At 32.0% G+C, this 23,008-nt stretch overlaps 1 protein-coding gene across 2 annotated transcripts in view; it reads right to left on the bottom strand.

Moving 5' to 3' along the window:
* The window catches only part of eco (Establishment of cohesion), a 50,021-nt gene that overhangs the window by 1,083 nt on the left and 25,930 nt on the right, over positions 1–23,008 (bottom strand). Inside the window, exons 4-7 of one of the 2 annotated variants that reach the window (XM_085813374.1) lie at positions 19,858–19,976; positions 13,652–13,766; positions 10,007–10,206; positions 6,789–9,051 (exon numbers count right to left, since the gene is read on the bottom strand). In XM_085813374.1, coding sequence (XP_085669500.1) covers positions 9,033–9,051; positions 10,007–10,206; positions 13,652–13,766; positions 19,858–19,976 — 453 coding nt within the window. In that variant the 3' untranslated portion in view covers positions 6,789–9,032. Of the gene's footprint in view, positions 1–6,788; positions 9,052–10,006; positions 10,207–13,651; positions 13,767–19,857; positions 19,977–23,008 lie in introns of those variants that run through there. The other variant, XM_035371077.2, reaches the window with a different exon arrangement.

Raw genomic sequence — 23,008 nt, 5'->3', positions numbered from 1 at the left:
CAGCAAAATTACAAAAATTAAAATTAAGTTTATAAAATCTTAATCATTACATACGCTAATATATAATAAGGAATATCGCTACATTCTATCCATTCATATTTTTAATGGGAAATTTCACGTACTTTGTTTGAACCTTAGTTAACACTTACTACAACCTATTCATTGAATTAAGCACAATTTATTTATTACTTCTGTTAGAGAAGTACTTATTATATGACAACACTAAGAGGATATTAAATGGTAAACATCCATTTATGCTCAATTATCTGGTTGCAGCCAAGGTTTTCCTTAGGAAAAAAAAAACATGAAAGAAGTACCTTTAGAGTGTGTAGTAATCACCACCCAAATCTATGATTTTCTGTAATGTTTTGGTAGTTTTTGAAAGCCTTCAGCCCAGAAACTTGATGGCTGTGAGTAAAAAAACAGATCAGCCTCATTTTGGATTTCCTGTGCAGAATTGAAGATAGCACCAATAAAATGTAGCTGCAGGTGTCAAAAAAGGTAGAAGCCTGAAGGAGCAATGCCGGGGCTGCATGGTGTGGCAGAAGATCCCTTCGAGTCTGTATAGAGTCCAGCCGGTGAATGCAGACACATGTGGTTTTGCATTATCTTGATGGAACATTATTTTTTTGTGCTGGAATTCAGTTCAATGTTTTTCCTTGATAGCAACGTTAACATGGACTAGTATCTCGCTGTACCCCTTACTGTCGAGGCGTACCTTTTTCTAGATACTCCTAGTGGATAATACCATGACAATCCCACCAGATACAAAGCATGATCTTTTAGTTAGTCAAACTGCACTTTGCAACGCTGCCATGAGCTCACCGGGTGCAGAACAACCCCCCCTTTTTCGGCGTATATTGTTGAAGTAAATTCAATTGTCTTTACAAGCAACAAACGGTCCAGAATCTTGTCTGTGCATTGATATGCAAGAGTCTTAGTGCATCCCAAACATGTCTGTCCATATCTGCTTGAGTCAGCTCATGCGGCACCCAACGACTGAACTTGTACGTCAAGTTAATGCGATGCATAGCACAACCAATGGACAAGGCACTAACGTCTAACTTCTTAGCAAGCTCTCAAGTGGTGGATACTGATCATCTTCCAAAATATTCGCAAATCCAAAATATTCCTGATCTTTTTCCAAAATATTGATCTCTTCCTTCACGAGGGGCTTCATCAACATCAGTAAGCCTGTCAGAGCGCTCTGCTTCTTGAATGTCATAGTCCTTGTTTTTTAACTATCGGTACCAAACCTTCACAGTATCATATGATACAACATTCGTACTTAAAGCTGTGCACATGATTTGGTGACATTCTGTGGCTGACTGTTTGCAACAGAATTGGAAGTAAATGATGATTTTAATCTGGTAGCATAATAGTCCCATTCGGACACCTTGTACTTAATGATAAAGATACTTTTTTTACAAATTTCATAACAGTGTTCTTAAGTAAGTCCCTTTCTTCTAAATGCCAAAATCGTTTGACAAAATATGATTAAACATGGCAATGTGAACTGTTTGCGCAGACAGATGATATTTGTGACGGCAGGATTAAAACACGATATATGTATTTGTTAAATTTGTAAATTAGAGGATCTGATAAATAAAAATTTAACCCCTTAAGCAAAAAAGGTGAATCTTAAATACATGCCAAATTGGAAAAGAGATGCTCATATTTAAATGTTTAAAAACTACATCAATTTCTTCTCACTTGAAAAAACAAATGTTATTCTTCTACAACATTTAGAGATTTTTTAAACTTCTTTTTTGTCTAAAATCGTCTCATTGATGAATAATAAATAAAAAAAAGAATTGTTCAAAAGTAAATCATCAAGTGGTTATCAGATGCCTTACATATTTACAAAAAAAAATCGGGTATCTGAAAGATATTTAATAAAGAATTATTACAGTAGCAAAAATATAGCCATGGACTTCCATTACAAACTATGATGAAATACAATGAAGTTCCTATAGGTAACCAAACCTTTAAAGTGGCCACGCCTGAAAGTGATTATGTTCCTGAGAACATAGATAAACAATGAATATCAATATCCTCTCTCTAGGATGACCATATCCACAAAAGACCAAAATCATGTGAAATTGTGGGTCTTATTCTAGATTCGATTCTTTACAAGCAGGTCACATTAAACAATACACAAAATATGATTCTGATTACAAAAATGTGAAAGATTTGTTTGTTACATATCTGAAGAGTTTGTCTTATGAACAGCTAAAAAAATGTGAGAAACATCATTATGAAATTAAAATTGTTTAACACTATTTAATTTTGATGATATAGTCAATCCCCAGCTATGCCCCATGTAGACTAGTTATCTTTTATATTCAAATATGGTATTTCAGTGGAATGATTTTTATATTTATTTTCCCCCCAAATACTCAATAATTCTGAGGAAATGATTAAAGTCACAGAAGATTCTCTTCCATTTTTTTACACAGATATATTAAGCTGCCAGCTTTGAAATAAAAAGTAAATAAATAAAAGGAGGTTTTCATATAATGCAAAGGCATAACTTCGAAATGACTCCAAAATAGCAAGTTTGTTTTAAACAGAATGCATAACCTGAATTATTAAACTATTCGTAACAAATTTTGTATATAATATATATTAAATCAAATTTAGAACAGCAAATTACCGTATTTGCCGGCTTATAAAATGCACCGGCCTATAAGACACACCCCCTTTTTTATACACATTTTTGAAAGATAAAATTTTATTACTGATCATTATAATGAATTTACAGTATTTTAAATATAAAGCAATACAAATTCTAAATACTTTCTGCAAATACCCAATCTATCTGGGAAAGAACACCTTTTAATCTTCTTCGTCAAAACCCAGACACTGATCTCCAGAGCTAAATGAAGAGTCACTTGAAACTTCTTCTAAATCAGCATCTGAGTCCTCATACAGCAAATTGTTCTCTGTATCATCCAGTACATTACTAATGCCATACTTCTTAAATGATTTAACCACTGTCTCTGTTTTCACAGCATCCCATGAAGCTCTGACCCATTCACAAAGAAACTCCGCAAGGAAACCAGAAAAAAACTGTGTAACTCCAAATAAACTGAGTATCGACGTACAAGACACATTCCGTTTATCAGACCTATTTTCAAAGAAAAAAGTGTGTCTTATATGCCGGCAAATACGGTATATTCTAAGCTTTGGTCTCAAATTAATTTCATTAGATTTTTAAAAATCTAATACTGGTGAAAACTCAAGTAGGTAGGGGGAAAAAAATTATTCATCAAAATGGTTTTGAACATGAAACAATAAATATGCATATAATCTTTAGATAAAATTATTAATGTGAAATTGACAAATTTAATTCAAAATTAAATGCAAATGCTTGTCTATTAAATGTTAGTTAAGTCTTCATAAAATGCTCTACAAATCTCTGTAACATAAATTAAATAAAATCTAATTAAAAAAATTACTTTGAAATCTTTTAAGAAAAAATTAATTTAGGAAAAAATAGAAATTTTCATGTCAAATACAAAAACATTATTGTCTTAGAAATGTTTTTCCCTTAAAGAATTTTCGGCAAAATTTTTTGTAGCATTCTCCCTCCCCCCTTCTTTATTTACACTTCGTAATAAAATTTCTTCTTGATTTACATGATCTAAAGTCAAGTAAATTAAAAATCAGGAGATTTGGAGATTTACAGGCAAAATGATGAAACATGAGGAATTTCGTGTTTTATTGGGATAGTTGGCAGCTCTGTCAATAACTACACAATGCCAGCAACATATCAGAAATTTAATTGTGTATCCAAGCATTAAGGAAGGAAAAACGTTTTCATGCAGAATATGTATCATGTGTTATTTATTCTTTAAATTTCCTCTGGACACTGTGAAACAGTTAATTATACACTTGTTTTAATTTGTTGCAAGGAATGAAACCTTACTTTCTCTAACTACCAATGACAAAAGTTACAATCAGCAATTAGCAGAACTTTTAAATCTAGCACATTATAAATATAACTATAATGTACTGGTTTTCAAGAGATGATGCTTGTCATACCTGAATAATACAACCATGAAATGAGATAAAATGCACTTTTAAGACATTCGATTTTTTACAAGCAGTGAAAAGCTAAAGAAAAAATCATAATTAAAGATGAAGCATAAGAACCACAGAATCATTTAGAACATTTGGGAAAACCAGTAATGATATTCAGGGAATCTCTTTTCAACAAGATTAATATAGCAAGTATAAAAAAAATTTCATAATTAACATAACTTTACAATAATGAAATTATATAACTCTCTTATTGATTAAAAACATATGACATCATTTTGAAGAATTCAAAGAAAAATGAAGAAACTGATATTAAAAAGTAAATAAAATCTGTAAGCAGTATTTAAATTTCTCTCTTACAATGTTTTGAATAATAAACAAGAACTGAATTCTTGAATAAATGAATTATAATTTTCTTTGTAACTTGATTAATTGCTTCAAGAATTACAAAAATGCCAACTAGGTACGAGTTTTTACACGATAATTTTGAAATTTTTATATGATTTTTAAAATTTACCTTCTGAAAAATTAAAAATTCAAGACATACATTTTTGTAAAAATTTCATTGAAGATGTTAAAGAATGTATTAATTTAAAACAGCATCTAAACCAATATGAATAAAATCTACTTTTAAATAATTTATGAAATTGATCCAAAAAATTGATTTTACCTAAAAATATTCAGTAACTCATATGCCATTATGAATATTCAAAAGTAAACTGTATGTTTGAATACTTATTTTGTCTTTAACAAATAAACAATTATTTAAGATTACAATGTCTCTAACGAAACATTTTGAGTTGTTCGAATGTGACATAATATAAGTATTTATTTTCAAGGTAATTAAAAGATTCACCACCAAAAGCACACCAAAAAGCTACAAAATAAACTAATAATTATAAATTACTTTAATATTTCACTTTTAAATAATTAATATGCACATTAATTATTGAGAACTAATCTAGAAACTGAAATGCAACTTTCTATTTTGTTACTTTCTTCTTATTGAATAACTTTTTACTCTTCTGACATTTCATATGGTAAATCATAAATACACGTGTATCTTGTTTATGTTGAAAAATAATACATATGTGAAAATAATAAATACAAAATAATAATAATTAAACACACAATAATGTCACATAAATGAAAAATAAGTATAAGTGACTCTATATTCTGATTTATTATTATTCTAAATAATATTCATAAATAGAAATATTTAACAAATAAAATAACTATAGTTTAGGGTCAGTAGAGCAATTTTAGCATAGATGTACTAAAATCATAAATCCACAGTTTATCTACAGAAATCGTCAGCTCTATTGTGTAAGTTGCCATTTTTCAAATTTAACTTCTATCAGAAAAGAAAGGTCAGCATACTGAATATTTCTTATTTTACTAATGAATACTTGTTGTTTTATATTCCTTTCCACAATAATATCAGGTTTTAATGAAAGCACAAACAAATTTAACCACAAACATCATCTGCACAAATAGTTCGTGTTGGTATGTTTAATCATATTTTGTCAAACGATTTTTGACATTTGGAAGAAAGAGACTTGCTTTAGAACACTGTGCTGTGAAATATGTAAAAAAATTTTGTTATCATTAAGTATCTGAAATGGAACTATCAGGCTAGCAGATTAGAAACATTACTTACTTCCAGTTCTGTTGAGAAAAGTCAGCTACATAATGTCACAAAATCATGTGCACAGGACGTCTGAAATGAGGTTGATCTGTTTTTAGACTTGCGGCCACCAAGTTTCTGGGCTCAAAGCTTTGAAAAACTACCAAAACATTGGCAGAAAATCGTGATTTCAGGGGGTGATTATTACCCGTACTAATGGTACTGCTTTCATGTTTTTTTACCCCCTAACTTATTAAGAACGTTTTTCTGGTGGAAATTTTTGTTACAACTAGATAAAGGGATAACTAGATAAAGTGCCAATTACATTTTATCTAGTGGAAAGTGGAAATTTTATAATACTTTTTCCCTTCACCAAACAAAATTTACTGAATTAGAAAACAAGCCAATGTAAAACTGGCAAAAAAAATAACCTTAGTTTGGCACAGATTTTAATAACACTCTAGTACTCTCGTGGGTAATCAGACATAAATTCCAATCTTCAAGGCAGAATATTTATTTTATTTTTTCTTCTAAAGAAAAGGAACCTATGTCTGATTGCTCTCAAAATCTTAAAAAATCAATCTAAGGTTTCTTTCTTGCTTAATTTAAAATATCTGATGTGTACACCACATGACTTCCTTGTATTGGAATATTAAATTATACACATTTTTTCTTGCATTTCATTTAAACTTATTGGATTGAAATAAATCTACTTCGCCAACAGCGCATAAACTACAATAGAATAAATGCATTCTTTAAAATTCACTCTAGTATTTGTTTACCATAGCGACACTCTGGCGCTAGATTCACTTAATAGTATTAATAATTATATAACAGTTAACTTATATAATAATTATATAATGGAAACTAAGTTAAGTGTTATATAATCCAATAATTATATAACAGTTAACGTATATATTTCGTTCATATTATAACTCATAATGTACAAAATTTATATCATTTGAAGAAGAGAATTATCTAATCGTTGCCACACGTTCTATTCAAATACTATAATAAAGCTAGAATGATGTATAAAAGAAATTAAGCACACAAAACAAAAAAGAAACAGTTTTTCACAGATGATTGAGGATTTCTCATTTAATTAATTCAGTTCTCACTTCGCGACAAAACAAAAATACATAAAAACTCAAAATATATATATTAAATTTACGAAGTAAATCTTAAACACTTATTTTCTCGAAAACATTCCAGAAAGGTTTAAGCATGATTTAATTGCAAACATCAATGAAGGCGTTATCTTTGTTGTTGTGAAGCTAAGTTTCTCTAGATTGGTAACAAATCCATTGGTCTGCTTTTTAAAATGTAAACAATCAATAACCGCCATCAGAAAAAAGGATTAGCGGCAATTGAACAACTTCAAAATTGCTGATAATTCTAGAAATATTACACAGATTTACTAAAGGCATAAAATCCTTAACCGGAAGATAAAAACAACATAATTCAATCATTTTTAAAGCAAAAAATGTACAATTTACAAACATATAAGAGTAAAGAAACTGAGATCACCGAGCCGGGTAACAGAGTGGATATATACGTTTAATATAAATATATTTATATACGTTTGGTGCGGCCGATTGCAACCAAAATACGAGGTGCACATCTACATGTTATAGCAGTCCTATATACAAAATTTCAAAGTTCTGAGGCTACTCGTTTTTGAGTTATGCGAGATACGTACGTACGCACGTACAGTACATACGTTCGTACAGACGCCACAAAAAATTCTCTTCAGAATTAATTTTATAATTTTTATGGGGGAAACGAGTCTTTTATTCTGTCCTTATGTACAGATATCATGCAAAATCATCGTTAAATTGCATTTGATAGCGGTCAAAATTGATATTTTCGTTGAAATATGCTGTCTGAAACTTTTCGCGATTACAATACTTCCTTTTTACTTCGTACAAGGAAGTAAAAATATTTTGCTTCATGAGTATTCACATAAAATTTCAAGACATCTTGTTGAGTGTTTCTTATTTCAAACTATACTGAAGTGTACACTTTATTTATAATCACTGTATGCATGAGTGTATATAACTAGACTGTATACATGTGTATATATAAGAACAGGGTACTCTGATACTAATACAACAAATATTAAGGGATAACAAAAATTAACATTTTTCTCAATAGAGTATTTAATCATAAGTGTAGTGGAACAAAAGAGTGTAGTGTCTAATTAATTATGAAATTAATTACATTGTGAATCCACTTACCTAGGAATGAAACAAGCATTTACTGAAGACAAACATTAACAATTGCTTTACATGTCAAATTATACAATCAGAACTGCATAAACTACAGAATAACAATAAACAAAAAATACAAATGTGATCATATGTACAAACAACAGTAAATGTCTAAATGAAGTTCATTTACAAAAGCTGTTCATAATGGTGATCATCACTCTTTATGTAGATCTTGCATCAATGAGGCAAATTCTTATTTCATTTGCAAAACACCAGGCACACTGTTGACTTTTTCAGTAGCTACTGAAAGCTTGGTAACAATATCCTCATTGGATTTAGTTAGAGTTTTATATATCAGAAAATTTTCCCTCCAATTTAAAAAATCAAGACAAGACAGATTAAGCACACAGAATGTGTGACAAATGGCTGAAACATACACACAGAATGTTTCCTCATCCATGAATAATACATGTACTGGAAATTCTAGGTCTGCTCTACTTTGCTGCAGGAACCAACATGCTAATTCAACATGCATAGTATTATCTCCGAGCCGAAACTTTTGTATGCAGTGCACGTGATATGAATGTAAACATTAAGGGCATAAAAACTTGTCATATGATGATATGCGACACAGCTATGTGATGGTCTATATCTCTAGTACTAATGACAGGCTGTTATCCTGCCATCTCTCCTGACATATCTGGCAATTGAATATTTCTGTGTTGTGCATGTCAGCTTGGAAAATTTCCCCTTTCCAACAGTTGTACAAACGGTGCAAGTTGCACAAACATCCCATACTCAGAAATGCACCTGTTGGGGAAGTGCTCTATATACAACCTTTGCACATGCCTGCCATTACTGTCAACCAGACTGTACGCAAAACACATATGTCCTGCTTTCTCCTTAAATATGTATCAATCCAGTGCAGTCGTTACTAAACTTTCCTTAAACTATACATCCAATTAACTGTGTTATCTAGCATGTAGCTGCTGCACTTTAAGACCATACATTCTATGATGAAAAGTGTTTATTTCAGAATTCATGTTCTATCAATACGAGTCTTCAGATTTTGAATCGCTCCGAGGAGAGTTTTGAGACATGCTACCAGAAGCATTGCCCTGAAAACAGTGATGTCTTTCTTTCAGTCAGTACTAAACCCCTTGAGATTTGCTGTAATAATTTAAAAACACCCTAAATGTATGAAGCTTGTACATGTGTATATAAACATATATATATATAAATATTTGCAATTATAAATAAATATTTAGGAAATGAAATATATATTAAATTTAAACATAAATATTTAGAAAACGAAAACAAAAAAATTTACATACAACTGCTGTAACGTAAAGTAATTAATAGCATGAGCTTCTCTCATCCAGAGTCTCTGTAGCAATTATGAAAATGCATAAAACATAAAAATAAAAATTTTTAAAAAAACTTAAAAGCTTTCCGATTTCATATTATGCCCAAATTGGCGGTTTTTTAACATTTTGTGTGTTACCTTTGTTTATTAAATATCAAGTTCTGCACACTTAAACCATAAAATTCAATTCAACAGCAATATCACAAAACATTTAAAAAGAGCATATCTTTAGAATTCCCGATACAAAGTCTGGCGCGCTGGAGATGTTTTATCAATTAAACATATATATATATTGATTATTTGCACACTTTGTTTTATCTATTCATCCTTACAAAATATTAATAGATAAAACATTCCGAATTTGGGCTCCTAGATGCCCAGAATCGTGTGGAGGACTATGTTATTTAAAATCTGATATCTCTAGGTACCATTGTTTTTTCACAATGCGAGAAACATGCATGCATTTATGCTAATTCTTCATTATTTAATTTCTTTAAATATAATGCAGGGCTCTAATATTTGGTGGCAACAATTTGAAAAGTGAAATGACATTTTATAGTGACGACACAAAATGCCAAAACGAAACTAATAGTCCTTCTGGGTAAAGTGCCCCTTTGGCTAAAAATAAAAATTGTTGCTTTGACCATCAAAACATCAAACATTATCTTTATTTTTTTTTAATTCTATATCCTTATTTAAATTCCATTTGGTACCCTTAAAAATATAAAAACATAAATTAATTTATAATGTATTATTTACCTCAAACAATCCATCAAACGGGATGCTATTTTGCGGCGCCTATATTCTTTAGCAACCCAAATGCGATTAACTCCACAAATAGCAGGAACTGCCTCAGAACTGCAGCACCAGTTACCTATCTTCCAAACATTGTTTAGTTCTTTTTCTTTACTCTCACAAGTTATAGAATTTTTTCTTGTATCCAGAATAACGCGGCATGCCTGAAATATTTAAAAATTGGAATTACAAATGATTAAATGTCTGTTAAACGAGTCATGAAAACTTTAACATTCCTTTTTGGAGGGAAAAAAATGGCAGGTTTCCATTAAATGAGAAAAAGATAAGGAAAGGTTAAAATAAATAGTAGTTTGAAAACTTACATATACAAACACAACTCTAATTGCTCTTATACATGAGATATAACAATCTTATGTAGATACACACAAACATATATATATATATAGATGCAAAATATAAAAAGCAGGATGGCTTTGCTCTATGCGAACAAGCAACCAATTCCAGGATCTTTTCCCTAGACCAGTACTTCTGAGATCATTCAAGGCCTATTACGTAACCATTCCTATAAATAGAGAATTTGCACCATTTTGCGTCAGTTAGAGAGAGAGAGAGACTGCTTCCTCCTTTTGCTGTTCAGATCTACGCTGCTGCTCTTCTCATCTGCCTCCCTTTGTTCAAATAATATGACGTAATAACCTTAAAGTTAATCTTATCTTAGTAAAGAATAATGATTTGCCGTTTGAATTGAATACAGATATGGAGCTAGAAATTTAAATTCTTCTGTGTCATCAATGGATGCCGCCTTACACTTAGCCACAACATTGTCCAGAATTATGATGTGATCAGATTGCCAAGCTTCATTTATGTGCCCGACTGCTAAAATATTACATATATATGTTTGATATTTATTCCATATTTCTAACATGTGTTTCAATAGTTTTAAAGAATGCTTTTGTTTATTTAATATTTACTGCATGTGAAAATAATTCCAGATGCATTATCTGCAATTTTTAAGTTTATCGTTTTCATAGAAAAACAGAAAATATTGCCACATAAAAGAAACATTTTTTAAAAACCTCATACACAAGAAATCCAGTGAAATAAATGCAATTAATTATATCTTGGATAAAGTCTGCTCTTAGTTAAATAAGCATATAAATTAACCTGTGGCAGTAAATTAGGATATAATATAATAGTTAATATGTTTTCACCATCTGACTCTGTTACTTTTAACAGCTGATTTTAAATGTATTGCTTTATTTTTTAAATTGCTGAGAGGTTCATTTTTAAATTAACAGCTAATTGTAACTGTTTAGTTTTAAATTATTTCAAATGTGGAAAGAGTGTAAAGTATATAAAATGAAAATAATCTTTTATCAATTAAACCATAAGCATATAAATTATGTTATGGAAAATACAAAAAAGAATAACAACAGATTAACAGCGAGAATCATTGAAGGAGGCAATAGTGAAAGGTAATATGAAACAGAAATAATGAAGCATTAAGAATATTACTTTTAACATTTCTGTCATTAAAATATTATTTAGAAGAATATTGAAAACGAGACTGTGTGCAGCTGGTTTTTATACTTAGGCATTATCAAAAACAACAGATAGTAATTTTCTGTAGAAAGCCAATAAAAATTAGACTAAACACAGCTTTTCTCCATATTTTGATATTATGAAAACATTGGTGCAATAGTGTCCAATGAAAGCTAATGAAAACAAGACAACCCAGCTATGTGAGGTGGCATGTAAGTCAATTTTGTATTTGGCCAAGCATGAATCCATCTTGGCAAATGCCAGACTCCAGAATCAATCTTTTGTAAGATCTTTTGCAAGATCAAGTCAAAGCTGGGCTCTAAAATTATTCTCTCATAGAAAGGCCATTTGTTGTCCATTCTCCCCAAACTCAATAACAGAAACTTCAGTCAAAACAAAGTAGGTAAAATTTTGACTTTAATGCCATCTCTCCTGTCCATTGCCTCTATTTGCTTTACATAAAGCATAAAATTACATTATCTGATTCCCTGAGTTCATACCTTTAATAAACTATGCTAATATTTAAACACAAAACCTGGAATGATTAAAAACTGAATTTATAAAATAATCATGTTTTAAATTCCAGTCTTGTGGAAATGAATTCAATATTGTTCAAATAAAAACTTTATTGTGAATGCAATTTTCATTTTTTTTTTTTTTTTTTTTTTTTTTTTTTATTAATTCATCTTTAAATTCCTTTAAGAAATAAATATACATATTGTCCACAAAAGTACTTTATTTTCACAACCCCTGGACCCATTTTGCGTCAGTTAGAGAGACTCAATAATCTTTTTGGCATTTTTAAATTGAAGAAAATCAATTTCATAAAAATTAAAAAATCTAATTTATTATATTACTCGTGTGGTGACCGAGTGGGAAAGAGTAGTCCCAAAGTATGCTCATGCATGTCATAAGAAGTGAATAAAATATGTACCCAGCATCCGGGGGGTATAACCGGGCATTCTGCCCCTCAGGATTATATCAGTTGACTGACAGGTCCTCCAGGTTGGAGATTGGGCATAGGGCTAATTACCCTGCCTCATAAAAACTCTCCCGATTAAGAAACCTCAAGAAGAATTTTCCAGACTGATATATTCCCAACGACCTAGCATGAAACTGGATCCAGAATTTGGAACATGGAATATACAAACTTTATATGGAAGTGGAGCACTGAAAAAGCTTATCGAAATTTTCATCCAATACAGGCTGGATATCCTGGCCATCCAGGAAATGAGATGAATTGGCCAAGTAGTGACTGATAAATGAAGCTACAGTGCCTATTACAGCTGCTATTTAAAGACACATCAATTGAGTACTGGTTTTATTGTTAGTAAGTGAATTAGAGATAGGGTTATTGAATTTAAAACAGTGAATGAAAGTTATATTTGAATGAAAGTTATACTTACCAGTGAATATAAAGTTATTTAATCACTTTGCGTTTCATTGCAGAAATTATAAAACATTTATTTTCAAACATGCTAAATTGTTACTAGTAAATTTATCCCCTTTAGCAGCACTACCAAATGTATAATTGTTTATTTCATCAGATCTCTACTTTTTCTTCTAATTTTCCATTGTTGTGGAAGAAGCCCTATCCTGAATTTAATGCTACTTCTTCATTCTTTATTTTTTTACAGTGAATCTCAACCTGTTTTACCCCATGCATCCCTTTCACCATTGCTAGAAGTCATCCTTCCCTTTGCACAAACTTGAAAAATGCATATACACTTATTTATATCATTTTTTAACATGTTTTATAAATTAAATAAAAATAAGTATAGAAAATACTGATTAATACCAAAACTTGAATAAAACTAGTTTTTTATATTCACAAACTAAAACTAAATAGCTAAAAATTAAAAGTGCGATTGCACTCTTCTTGAAACTATGATATCCCCCCCACCTGGTTGAGAAACCCTATTCTAACCAGTATGATTTGCCATTTTTCTATACTTACAAAATATACATTTTTAAACTTCTCATTCTTCTTTTTTATATCACTTTCTTTATTTTACCAGAAGTATACAATAAACAACCTACATTTTGGAAATATATGCTAAAGTAACTAAAAAGACTAAAAGCACCAATTATTTTACTCATACTTACTGAAGTAATAGTTTCACCAACCACACATCCAGCAACTCTTTTATCATTTGAAATAAACAACAAAAAAGTTGCATTTGGCCTTACTGGGAAACTATCAGAAGGAAAACCTAAGTCCCTAAAATGAATCAACAACAATAAATATATTAACAAAATTAATAAAGTATCTGAAGCAAGATGAATATAAATATTTTACTTAAATTTATAATTTACACCATTCAAATGCATGAGAAAGATAATTTAAATAACACAAAACATTTTTAACCATATTTAGAATACCAAACAATTAATTAATGTTCAAAAGATTGTTACAAGAAGCCAGGGCTCTCTAATACCAACAGAAAAATTATTCTTAGCGCAAAACTTGAGCTAAGAACAAAGTACAAAAAAAATTTTCACTGCATCATATACTAATTTTAAGCTGAGATGCAAATCAGAAATTTGGTGAACAAAGTTCAAATACAAATGCATAAACATATTAGGTGCTGCTTAATTAGCAATGTGAAAATGTTTAATTTTTAATGAATTTCAATTAATTCAAGCTCTGTTCATTTGTTTACTAATTAGAGCATTTAATATTTCACAAGTGCCTTTCTACAAATTACAAAATTTCCATATACCCAACCTAAGAATTGTATTAAGATCTCATGTCGATGAATTTAGCTACGCCAAAAATGAAGGCACTTCTTACTGAAGTAGGAGTTTTAAAATATTTCACTCTTAGTGCACTGTGACTAATAAGCAAACTGGAATTATTTTTACAATATTATGCTGCTTTTCTTTAAATTATCACCACCTGTTGCATAGGTGCACTATGCAAATATTTTCCATTAAATATGCCTAAGGATGTTTTCTACAGAATCTGTAGTTTACAATTTTACAATTACTACATTTTAATCAAATTTGTAATTAAGTTAAGCAGAAGAAATGTTAAATTTTTTCTGCATTTAATAGTTTAATCAGGATTAGTTTTGAAGGTTTGGACAGCTATATATATACATTGTTTGTAATTTTCATTACATGGAAGGTTTCGTGAACTGAAATTTTTTACAGACCGAAGGAAAAAAATGTAATCGAGTGATGTACAAACATCATTTTGAATTCAAAGTCACACAGATGCCTATTGTTTGAGAGTGTAATGGAAATAGAAGAATTACAAACAAATAAATAGACATGAACTGGTCTTGGCAACTTACACTTTAATCCAAGGTTTAAATTATTTTCATTTTAATGCATATTCTTAAATTATTATTTGTAATGCAATATGTGTAATTATAATTGAGTTTTATCAACATGAACTAGCTAGACTAATAACACTATGCACCTTGGAAGCATATATGATAATCTATTTCTGTGGCTGACAAGGTCATTAACTTGACTTGACAATGACTTGTTCATTAATCATATCAAGAGTCTGAAATTACACACTGAATAGCTTGAATAGCAATTTGATTATTCTCTCATATACACTCAAAAGTTTATTTCTCGGAGCCACAGATTCTTGACACAAGCTAGCTCAGTCGCAAATTCGTAAATAAAACAGTCATTTTATATGTAATCTCATTTATTTACTCCTCAGAACAAATCTCCATTACCACCCACATCACACTTCCCTTCTCTCCTCCTTCATTTTCTTGATGAGCTCCCACTCCTCTTTCTTGCCTCTTCCAAACCAGTTCTCAAGTTGCTGCCATTTCATGCCACAGTACTAATTGGGGCATAATACTACAAAACATATCCAAGAAGTAGCCACACTCCCACTAAAACACAGGACATGCTTTTAATGTACATGTTTTAGAAGGGGTTTAAATTGTTTTAGTCTTTTAAACAAATTATTAGTTGGTACTTCTAATGTAAAAGATGAGGAAACAAATTTGATGCTGCTATGCCATCATAGATTTTATGCCATTCACTTCAGTAATATCCCAATCTCTGCACCTAAACAAATACTAATTCTAAGTTATTGTAAATAAAACAATTACTCAGCCCTATTGATGATTATGAAATATTATCACTTAATTTGTGACTTTCCTATAGGTGAAAAAAAATAATAGAATTTTTTAGACAGTATTCTAGCTTTGAAAATAGCTTACCTTCTTTACAATTATACCAATAACTCTTCAGTGCTATTGAAATGATCCACTATATTATCAACACTTAGAATCTTATACATCCAGTAATCGATAGCTAATAATAAACTACCAGGCCATTAAAAAACGGTCTTTCAGATCATAAAATGCATAAATTTGTATATGCTATACAAATCTTGCTTGAAGAGAAAATTTGTACATTTCATCTTTTTAATAACTTATTTCTTTCATCAGTAAAAAATCTAGAATGTATTCCGGGGCTAATTAATGTAAAAACCATAATTATGTCAACCATAGTCATCATCAGCACTGGCAAGACAGGCCCTTGTGGGCTCTGACTTCAGGAGCCTTTCCTATTCCACCCACGTTCCAGTAATTGACCTCCAATTCTTAATTGTTAGAATGGAAAAATCCTTAACCAGGTAGTCCCTCCATCTTTTCTCGGGTCTTCCTCTTGATCTTCCACAAACAAAAGTTGCATAAAAGACCTTAAGGACCATTGTCATTCATTCTCAGGAGGTGACCTGCCAATCCCATTCTACTTAATTTTATGGGTTTAATAATATTTTTACGTTTTTCTTTTCTTCTGACATCAGTTGTTGCATTATTTTCTTCCTCCACGTTCGTATGGGGTTCGTAGATTTGGAGTGAATAACGACGACACTTGATGAAGTATCGAAACACACTAGTCAATATTTAATCAGAACCGCTCCAAAGTAACTTTTTACAGTTGTCGAAGATCTACTATAAACACGCTGGAACAATCAGCGACACAGCCTTCACACTGTCAGGCAATAACGGTGGAGACAACTTCCTGCAAAGCACCCGACTCTGCTTGGTCGTTCACGGAAATCCACAAACTCTCGAGACTCTCCACACTACACCTCGCGATGCACTCGACGACACACAAACACAGCTCCCGACTCTTCGGTTCAGTCGTTCTCGGAGCTCAACACGCTCTCTCGACGATGCACTCGACCACCCACTCGGCACTCGTCGCTGGCTGTCAACTCGATCGACTCCGCACGGCTCGCTAGACGAGGCACACTCTCTGACTGCGGACCAGCAGGGTTTATAAAGCTTTCGGCTTGTGTTCGGGAACATTCTGGGTTAAGCCGGTAAGAATTCGTTCCAGAAGGTTCTCCAATCGTCACCAATTTTCTCTCCAATATCGCCAATTTTCTTGCCAAATATGGCAACCCTGCCCTGCTTTGCCATTTTATGGCAACCCTAAAACTGTTTTGCGGGGAAGCCATCTTACTGCGCTTGTCCATTTCGTAACAATATCCTCATCTTCATAAATTTTGTAGAGTTTGAAGTTATGCCGTTTACATCATATATTATTTTCTAAAATAGCACTGAAAATAGTTTTTAGAATCTTCATTTCAAAGATCACCAAAGCTCTTTCTAATTAGAGTCCCTATCTCTAAAGCATAGGTTGACTGATTTTATAAATATTTTATTATATAGAATTTTTCTCTCTTTATTAGATGGGATTTCAGAAGAGGTTTTAAACCAAAGAAGCAACAATTTCCAACAATAATCCTTTTCCTGATTTCAGGATTCGTATCATTTTGAAAGTTAATTTTGAAGCCTAAATAGGTGAAAATCCCAGATTCAAATTTAAATGGGACAGTCTCAAATATTTTAGGGGGATTTTTCTTTTTACCACAGTACATATATTTAGTAATACCATAATAAATATTGCTCTCAAGCATGATACCTACATTGTCCTTCAAGAGCCTAACCTACCCTCTTACTCCCCATTAACACCAAAATAAATTTCAGTCTGGTAGAACACTGTACAAAAAAGGAAACTGAAGCTGTTATCAAGGTAAAAGGTACTCAGGCAATTGAGTCTTTTTTGGGAGCTGATTTGGTTAAAATTTATGCAGATGGTTCCTCAGAAGAGACTATCCCACAGTGATTCACATCACTCTACCAAATTGGGCAACTATGCTCCAAAGCCATGTAGCAGGCAGTATTGCTTCCAACTTCATATGTGAATTAAGAGCAATCCAAGAGGAAAATTCCCTGAGAATATACATTGACTTAAATGATAATGATAAAGCCAGTGGACTTGTAATTTACTATGACCCTAAGGCTACCCTAGAGGCAATACTGCAAGGACATTCAAAACTCACCCAGGATGTAAAACAACACCTAGAAGCAATCAACCAGATGGAAGAGACACACATTAAGTAATGGATACCTGCAGTTGGAATCAACGGAAACGAGGCAGCCAATGAACTGGCTAAAATGACAAGAAATCTCAATAACTCAATCCCCATCACTCTTGAAGATGCTAATGCTGTTGCCAGATATCGACTCAAAGAGAAATCTATTAAGAAAGACCATCAGATATGTAAGATTGATGCAAATAGAGAAATCACAAAGATCATTACTAGACTGAGAACTCGACATTTTAGAGGAATGGAAATTAATGAAGATGGTACCAGATCATATAGAACTTGTAGAAACTGCCCAAAATGGAGCTTGCTCCAAAATACATCTTCACCTGTCCGGCAATACTTGCAGCTCTGCAAAGCTTTGGGGAATTTCCTTCCTAGCGAAAGTTGTATAGTGAAAAAGATTCTAGAACTCGCAAAAGCAGTAATTTCCATGCATGGATCCATTTGACTTCTGAAAGACACTTACCTACATATATTTAGTTTTTTCCACATTTATTCTGAGCTTCATTTTCCTGGCTGAATTCTCTAGTGTCAAAAAGGTCTCTCCCAGCACAGCTACAGATCTGGTAATTATATCTACATCATCAGCATAAGCCACCAGCATCTCTCATAACTTTCTCTAGAGCTAAATTAAAGAGGAGGTGTGCCATTGCATTTTCCTGCCTTATCTCCAATGCTCATTGATGCCAGTACTGCTTGATGAATTGTAGTAAACCTAACACTATTCACGATTTTGATTTTACACAATTCATGAGCACAATTCGCAATTTCAGTTTCTTTTTTCCCTGTGAATTTTCTGCAAGAAATAAATATTTGTTTAAAGGATTTCTCCCCACACACATTTTCCGGGAATTCACAATTGGGAATTGCCCATGGATGAAAAGTGTCTGCGACTGATTTTTTTCAAACATCAGATATCATCATAAATAAACAGTTGTGGTTGAAAGATAATGCCACGAAACTGAGTTTTTAACAAAATACCATGAAATAGCATTACACGAAAAGATAGATGCAATGAAAGAAAAGGATTGCAAAAGGAAAATCGGTTGAAGATTCCCTTTCCTCGCAGTCATGACAGTCATATATTCATGGTGCCAGATGATAATATCAATTGAATTTTGCGAATTACAACTTAATATACAACTGTTGATTGGAACAGTTACATGCCAGAATTTTGCATGGCAGCTTTAATAGCCCAGCCAACAGTGAAAATTGGCAGAAGCAATAAGGTTGTCAAAACAGACAAAAGACTTTTCACTAGGAGAAACCACAACGTTGGATGGATTCTTTCTCAACAATGGGATTTCAGCAGATTGAGAATCCAATGAGTACTTTTTAGTTGCAGTTCCTGATCAATCAGGTGAAAACTTTATCGACTGTCATTAAGGAAAATGTTGTAGAAGGAATAAATATTTATATAGATTCTTAGAAGGCATATAAATCACATAAACTGCGAGATGTTGGATTCGAAGAGTTCACCGTAAACCATAAATTTCACTTTGTTGATCAAGAAAGTGGATGTCTTACCCAAATGGTAGAGCATCTGTGGAAAAGCTCAAACTAGCAGAACAAACGGCAGCGACGCACAGCTTGACAACACCTCGAATCATACTTGTGGCCACGAATGCATAAAAAAACTATTTTTCTTTGATGTTTTTCTTCAATGTTGGAAGATATTAGAAATTTTATGCCTCCTCAATAAATTAATAATTCAAGATTAGGATCTGTGTTTCAGAGTTTGCCATATTTTGCATTTAGCTTTTAATTTAGTAAAAAAAATTTAACCATCGCCAATGCCCCCCCTCGAAATGAAATAGTACCTTTTTAACTAATATTTATTTCAAAAAACATACATATTCAAATAATGCAAATTTTATATTTACTTTATCAAATTACTTATATGTATATACATAATATTAAAACATACCTATTAGCAATAACTAAAATTTCTTTCACTTTTTTTAGCATGAAGTTTTTACTTTCTTTTGTAACCATAATAATGCGGCCGTCTGTATATTCTCCTACCACATGTTCGTTCTTCCAGCCCTAAATTGGAAGGTTAATTTTAAAAATGCATTAAGTATTTCAGAAATGTATTCATATATACACCAAAATTAAAATTTTAAAAACTGATCCATACAGTGAAGCTTTTTTACATAATTATTATTAATATACATGTTACATAAAAAGAAACCATAATCTATAATTTAAATATTAGTTTCTGGCTATGCAGTTTAAGTTATTATTCTGTGTCAAGCCCCTTGCTAACTTGTTTCAAAGTTTTGAAGTTCCACTGTAGCATCGCTTTAGTTCCGTCAAGTTTCTAATTTAGGCTGCCCAAATGGTATAGTGGTTAGGGAAGCCTGACTGCGATACCAAAGGGCCCGTGTTCGAGTTCAGGAGAAGGCATGAATGTAAAACTGTCTGTTCTCTCATAGGAGGTAACAGTGGCCGCCTATTAGGTGCCTCCACAATAAAATGGCTATCCTTTTTGGCCTTAGAAGTGGTCAATGCTGTTACAGGCAAGTGCCAGCCATTTGTAAAAAAAAAAAAAAAAAAAAAAGTTTCCAATTTAGTTTAGTTAAAACGGAATGGCAATACTTTTTCTTATTTCCGCGAAAAACAAAGGTTGGTATTCTATCATGCGATTTAATGTGCATGTAAAATGTAAATAAATATTCTGAATAAGTATATATATATAACGTTGTAAGGAATAAAATATTGATTCTATTGGTGTCAGAGAAGTGTTATTTTCCTACATTTGCATACGAGACACTTCATCCACAGTACAATTTTTAGTAATATGTGATTTAACAGACCAGATGAAAGTACAAGGCAATTCAAATATGATCGGGGCTGATTTTTTTTACTAAAACCTTTATTGCAAATGTAAGAGTTGAACATGTCACCCTTCAACATATTCTCTATCAGATACCTTTACCAACTTTCTGAAAGCCTTTCCATAGAAGTCTTCAGTTAGCTGCAAATCCACTCCTGAAAACTGACAGTGATGACATAGTTATCAACAAATTGTATGCCTTTCAGGTGGGATTTAAACCATTTAGGATTTAAATAGCAAGCTATGTTTCATTGATGTTCACTGTAGACTTCCAAAATGTACTCTTTTCATCTTCAAACTGCTACAGGAGAGAAATGGAAGTTTGCATGTACATTACTTTGTTCTTGTCTATCACCATGCCATTGGGCACACACCTTTCCATCATATACACCACCAATACTGATTAAAAACACCTATGCAAGTTTCTTTGATAGTGATATCTCTATTTTTATGAATAATCACATTCACATGATCGGTGTTTGTTAGAGTAATGAATGTTCCTCTACATACTCGAGTCCCTTGATGAAGTACTTATATTACTCAAATGCATGGGTCCTATACAGACACGCTTCCCCATACAGTGTCTGGAGTCTCTCCAAATTCAGATGACTGATATTTTCTTGAATGAGAAATTTGATTTCAGTGCACTGGTCCACATTCTGAGGCAGCTATTCTTCACTAATTACTCTCACAACTGCAACAAATGACTGAGCAAGTTCTAATTCGCACAAAAGGTAAACAGGGGATAGTAGCTGCACTCATTCAAGGACACACAGCTCTCTACAAGAGTAATGGTTTGTAGCAGCAACAGTCACAATTACATTTAAATCCCCTAGTATTTCAGGAAGAAAAGCCTCTTTCTACTTTCTGCCATTGTATTACATTGGACTTGTTAACATGAGTTGTCACGCATTCTTATTTTTATCCCCACCTTTTGTCATTGCAGTTGAAAGATATTCTTATTTGAAATAATGCACTTCTTTCTTAAATTACAAGATGAAAAATTTTTAAATAAATAATGAAACATAGCAGTTAAGATTACAGAATTTGATGGCTGAAGTTTTATTAATTCCAATAAATTTATTTGACAACAAAACAAATGATGAACTTCTCAAATCATACATTCAAGGCAATTTCTTTGATTGGACTATTTGATTTAAGCAAAACATATAAAAGCTATCTGCTTCAACTTCATTACAGTTTTCATTGAAAGTCCCCTGACGAACGGAATTCAAAAGTCTCATACACCACTTAGATACAACCTCCAATCTCTTGAAAAGATTTTTGGCTTGACAGATATTCTCCATGCCTCAAAGATAGTCATGGTTCTGGGATTCGAACACAGATCCAGCCACACAGAAATCTCTCAACTTGAGCACAGCATCAGTCTGAATTTTTCGGAAGGAGAGAAAAAGCCAGTACTTTCTGGTAACCTGCATCTCCACTGAAAAATTGCAAACTAGTTGTGGACTTTGGACAGCATTTATAAAGTCACTGATAACTCTGAAGATAAACTTTTATTTATCTTATGTCCATTTTTTAATCTTTTCTCATAGAAGACATGCACATTTCTCAGAGGTAATCATACTAATCAATAATTTGTTTGGAGATAATTCCAGTTCTTCCTAGAATTTTATTGGTATATATGCCTTTGTTTAATAATAAATAAAGCACACAGCTGTTGTAAATGAGATACGGCTATCTTCAAACCAGGTTCTGACCTATATTCTAACATTGTTTGTAATTTTTCCCATTGCCTTTGCCTAAAATTGTCGGTTTCCCCCCTCCCCAAGTACAACTTCACAGAATGCAATTTTTTTTATTATGCCATATTCTTGAAGACATGCAATGCTTTCTTTTTCATGGCACCAAACTCTATAGTTCCTTATGGTTCATTACAAACAAAACAGAAAAATAAAATGTATTTGTAAAATGTACTAAAAAAAGACTGTTTCTTAATAATGCATTTTTTCCTTCGATTTCCATATTTTGCTTTAACCCTTTGACACATGCGATATTATTTTTATAATTTTTTTAACTAAAAACTCTAGAAGTTTAATATTATGATCCTGGAGACAAAAATATATGAATTTAAAAAAATCTACTCTTGCCCATTGTTCTGTGGGTGGTGGTCGCACTGTGCAACCACCGCACATCTAGGATTTTGAAACTTACTGAGGTAGTAGGGGGAAAAACTTGCCTTTCTCCATGTGCATTTCCAATAAATGACGAAATTTAT

This window comes from Stegodyphus dumicola, chromosome 3 (assembly GCF_044657685.1).
Source record: "Stegodyphus dumicola isolate Sdum_Otavi_A_Nest chromosome 3, ASM4465768v1".
NCBI classification, from domain to species: Eukaryota; Metazoa; Arthropoda; class Arachnida; order Araneae; family Eresidae; genus Stegodyphus; species Stegodyphus dumicola.
Note: the sequence above shows the minus strand (reverse complement) of the source record. Positions and strands in the feature narration are given on the sequence as shown.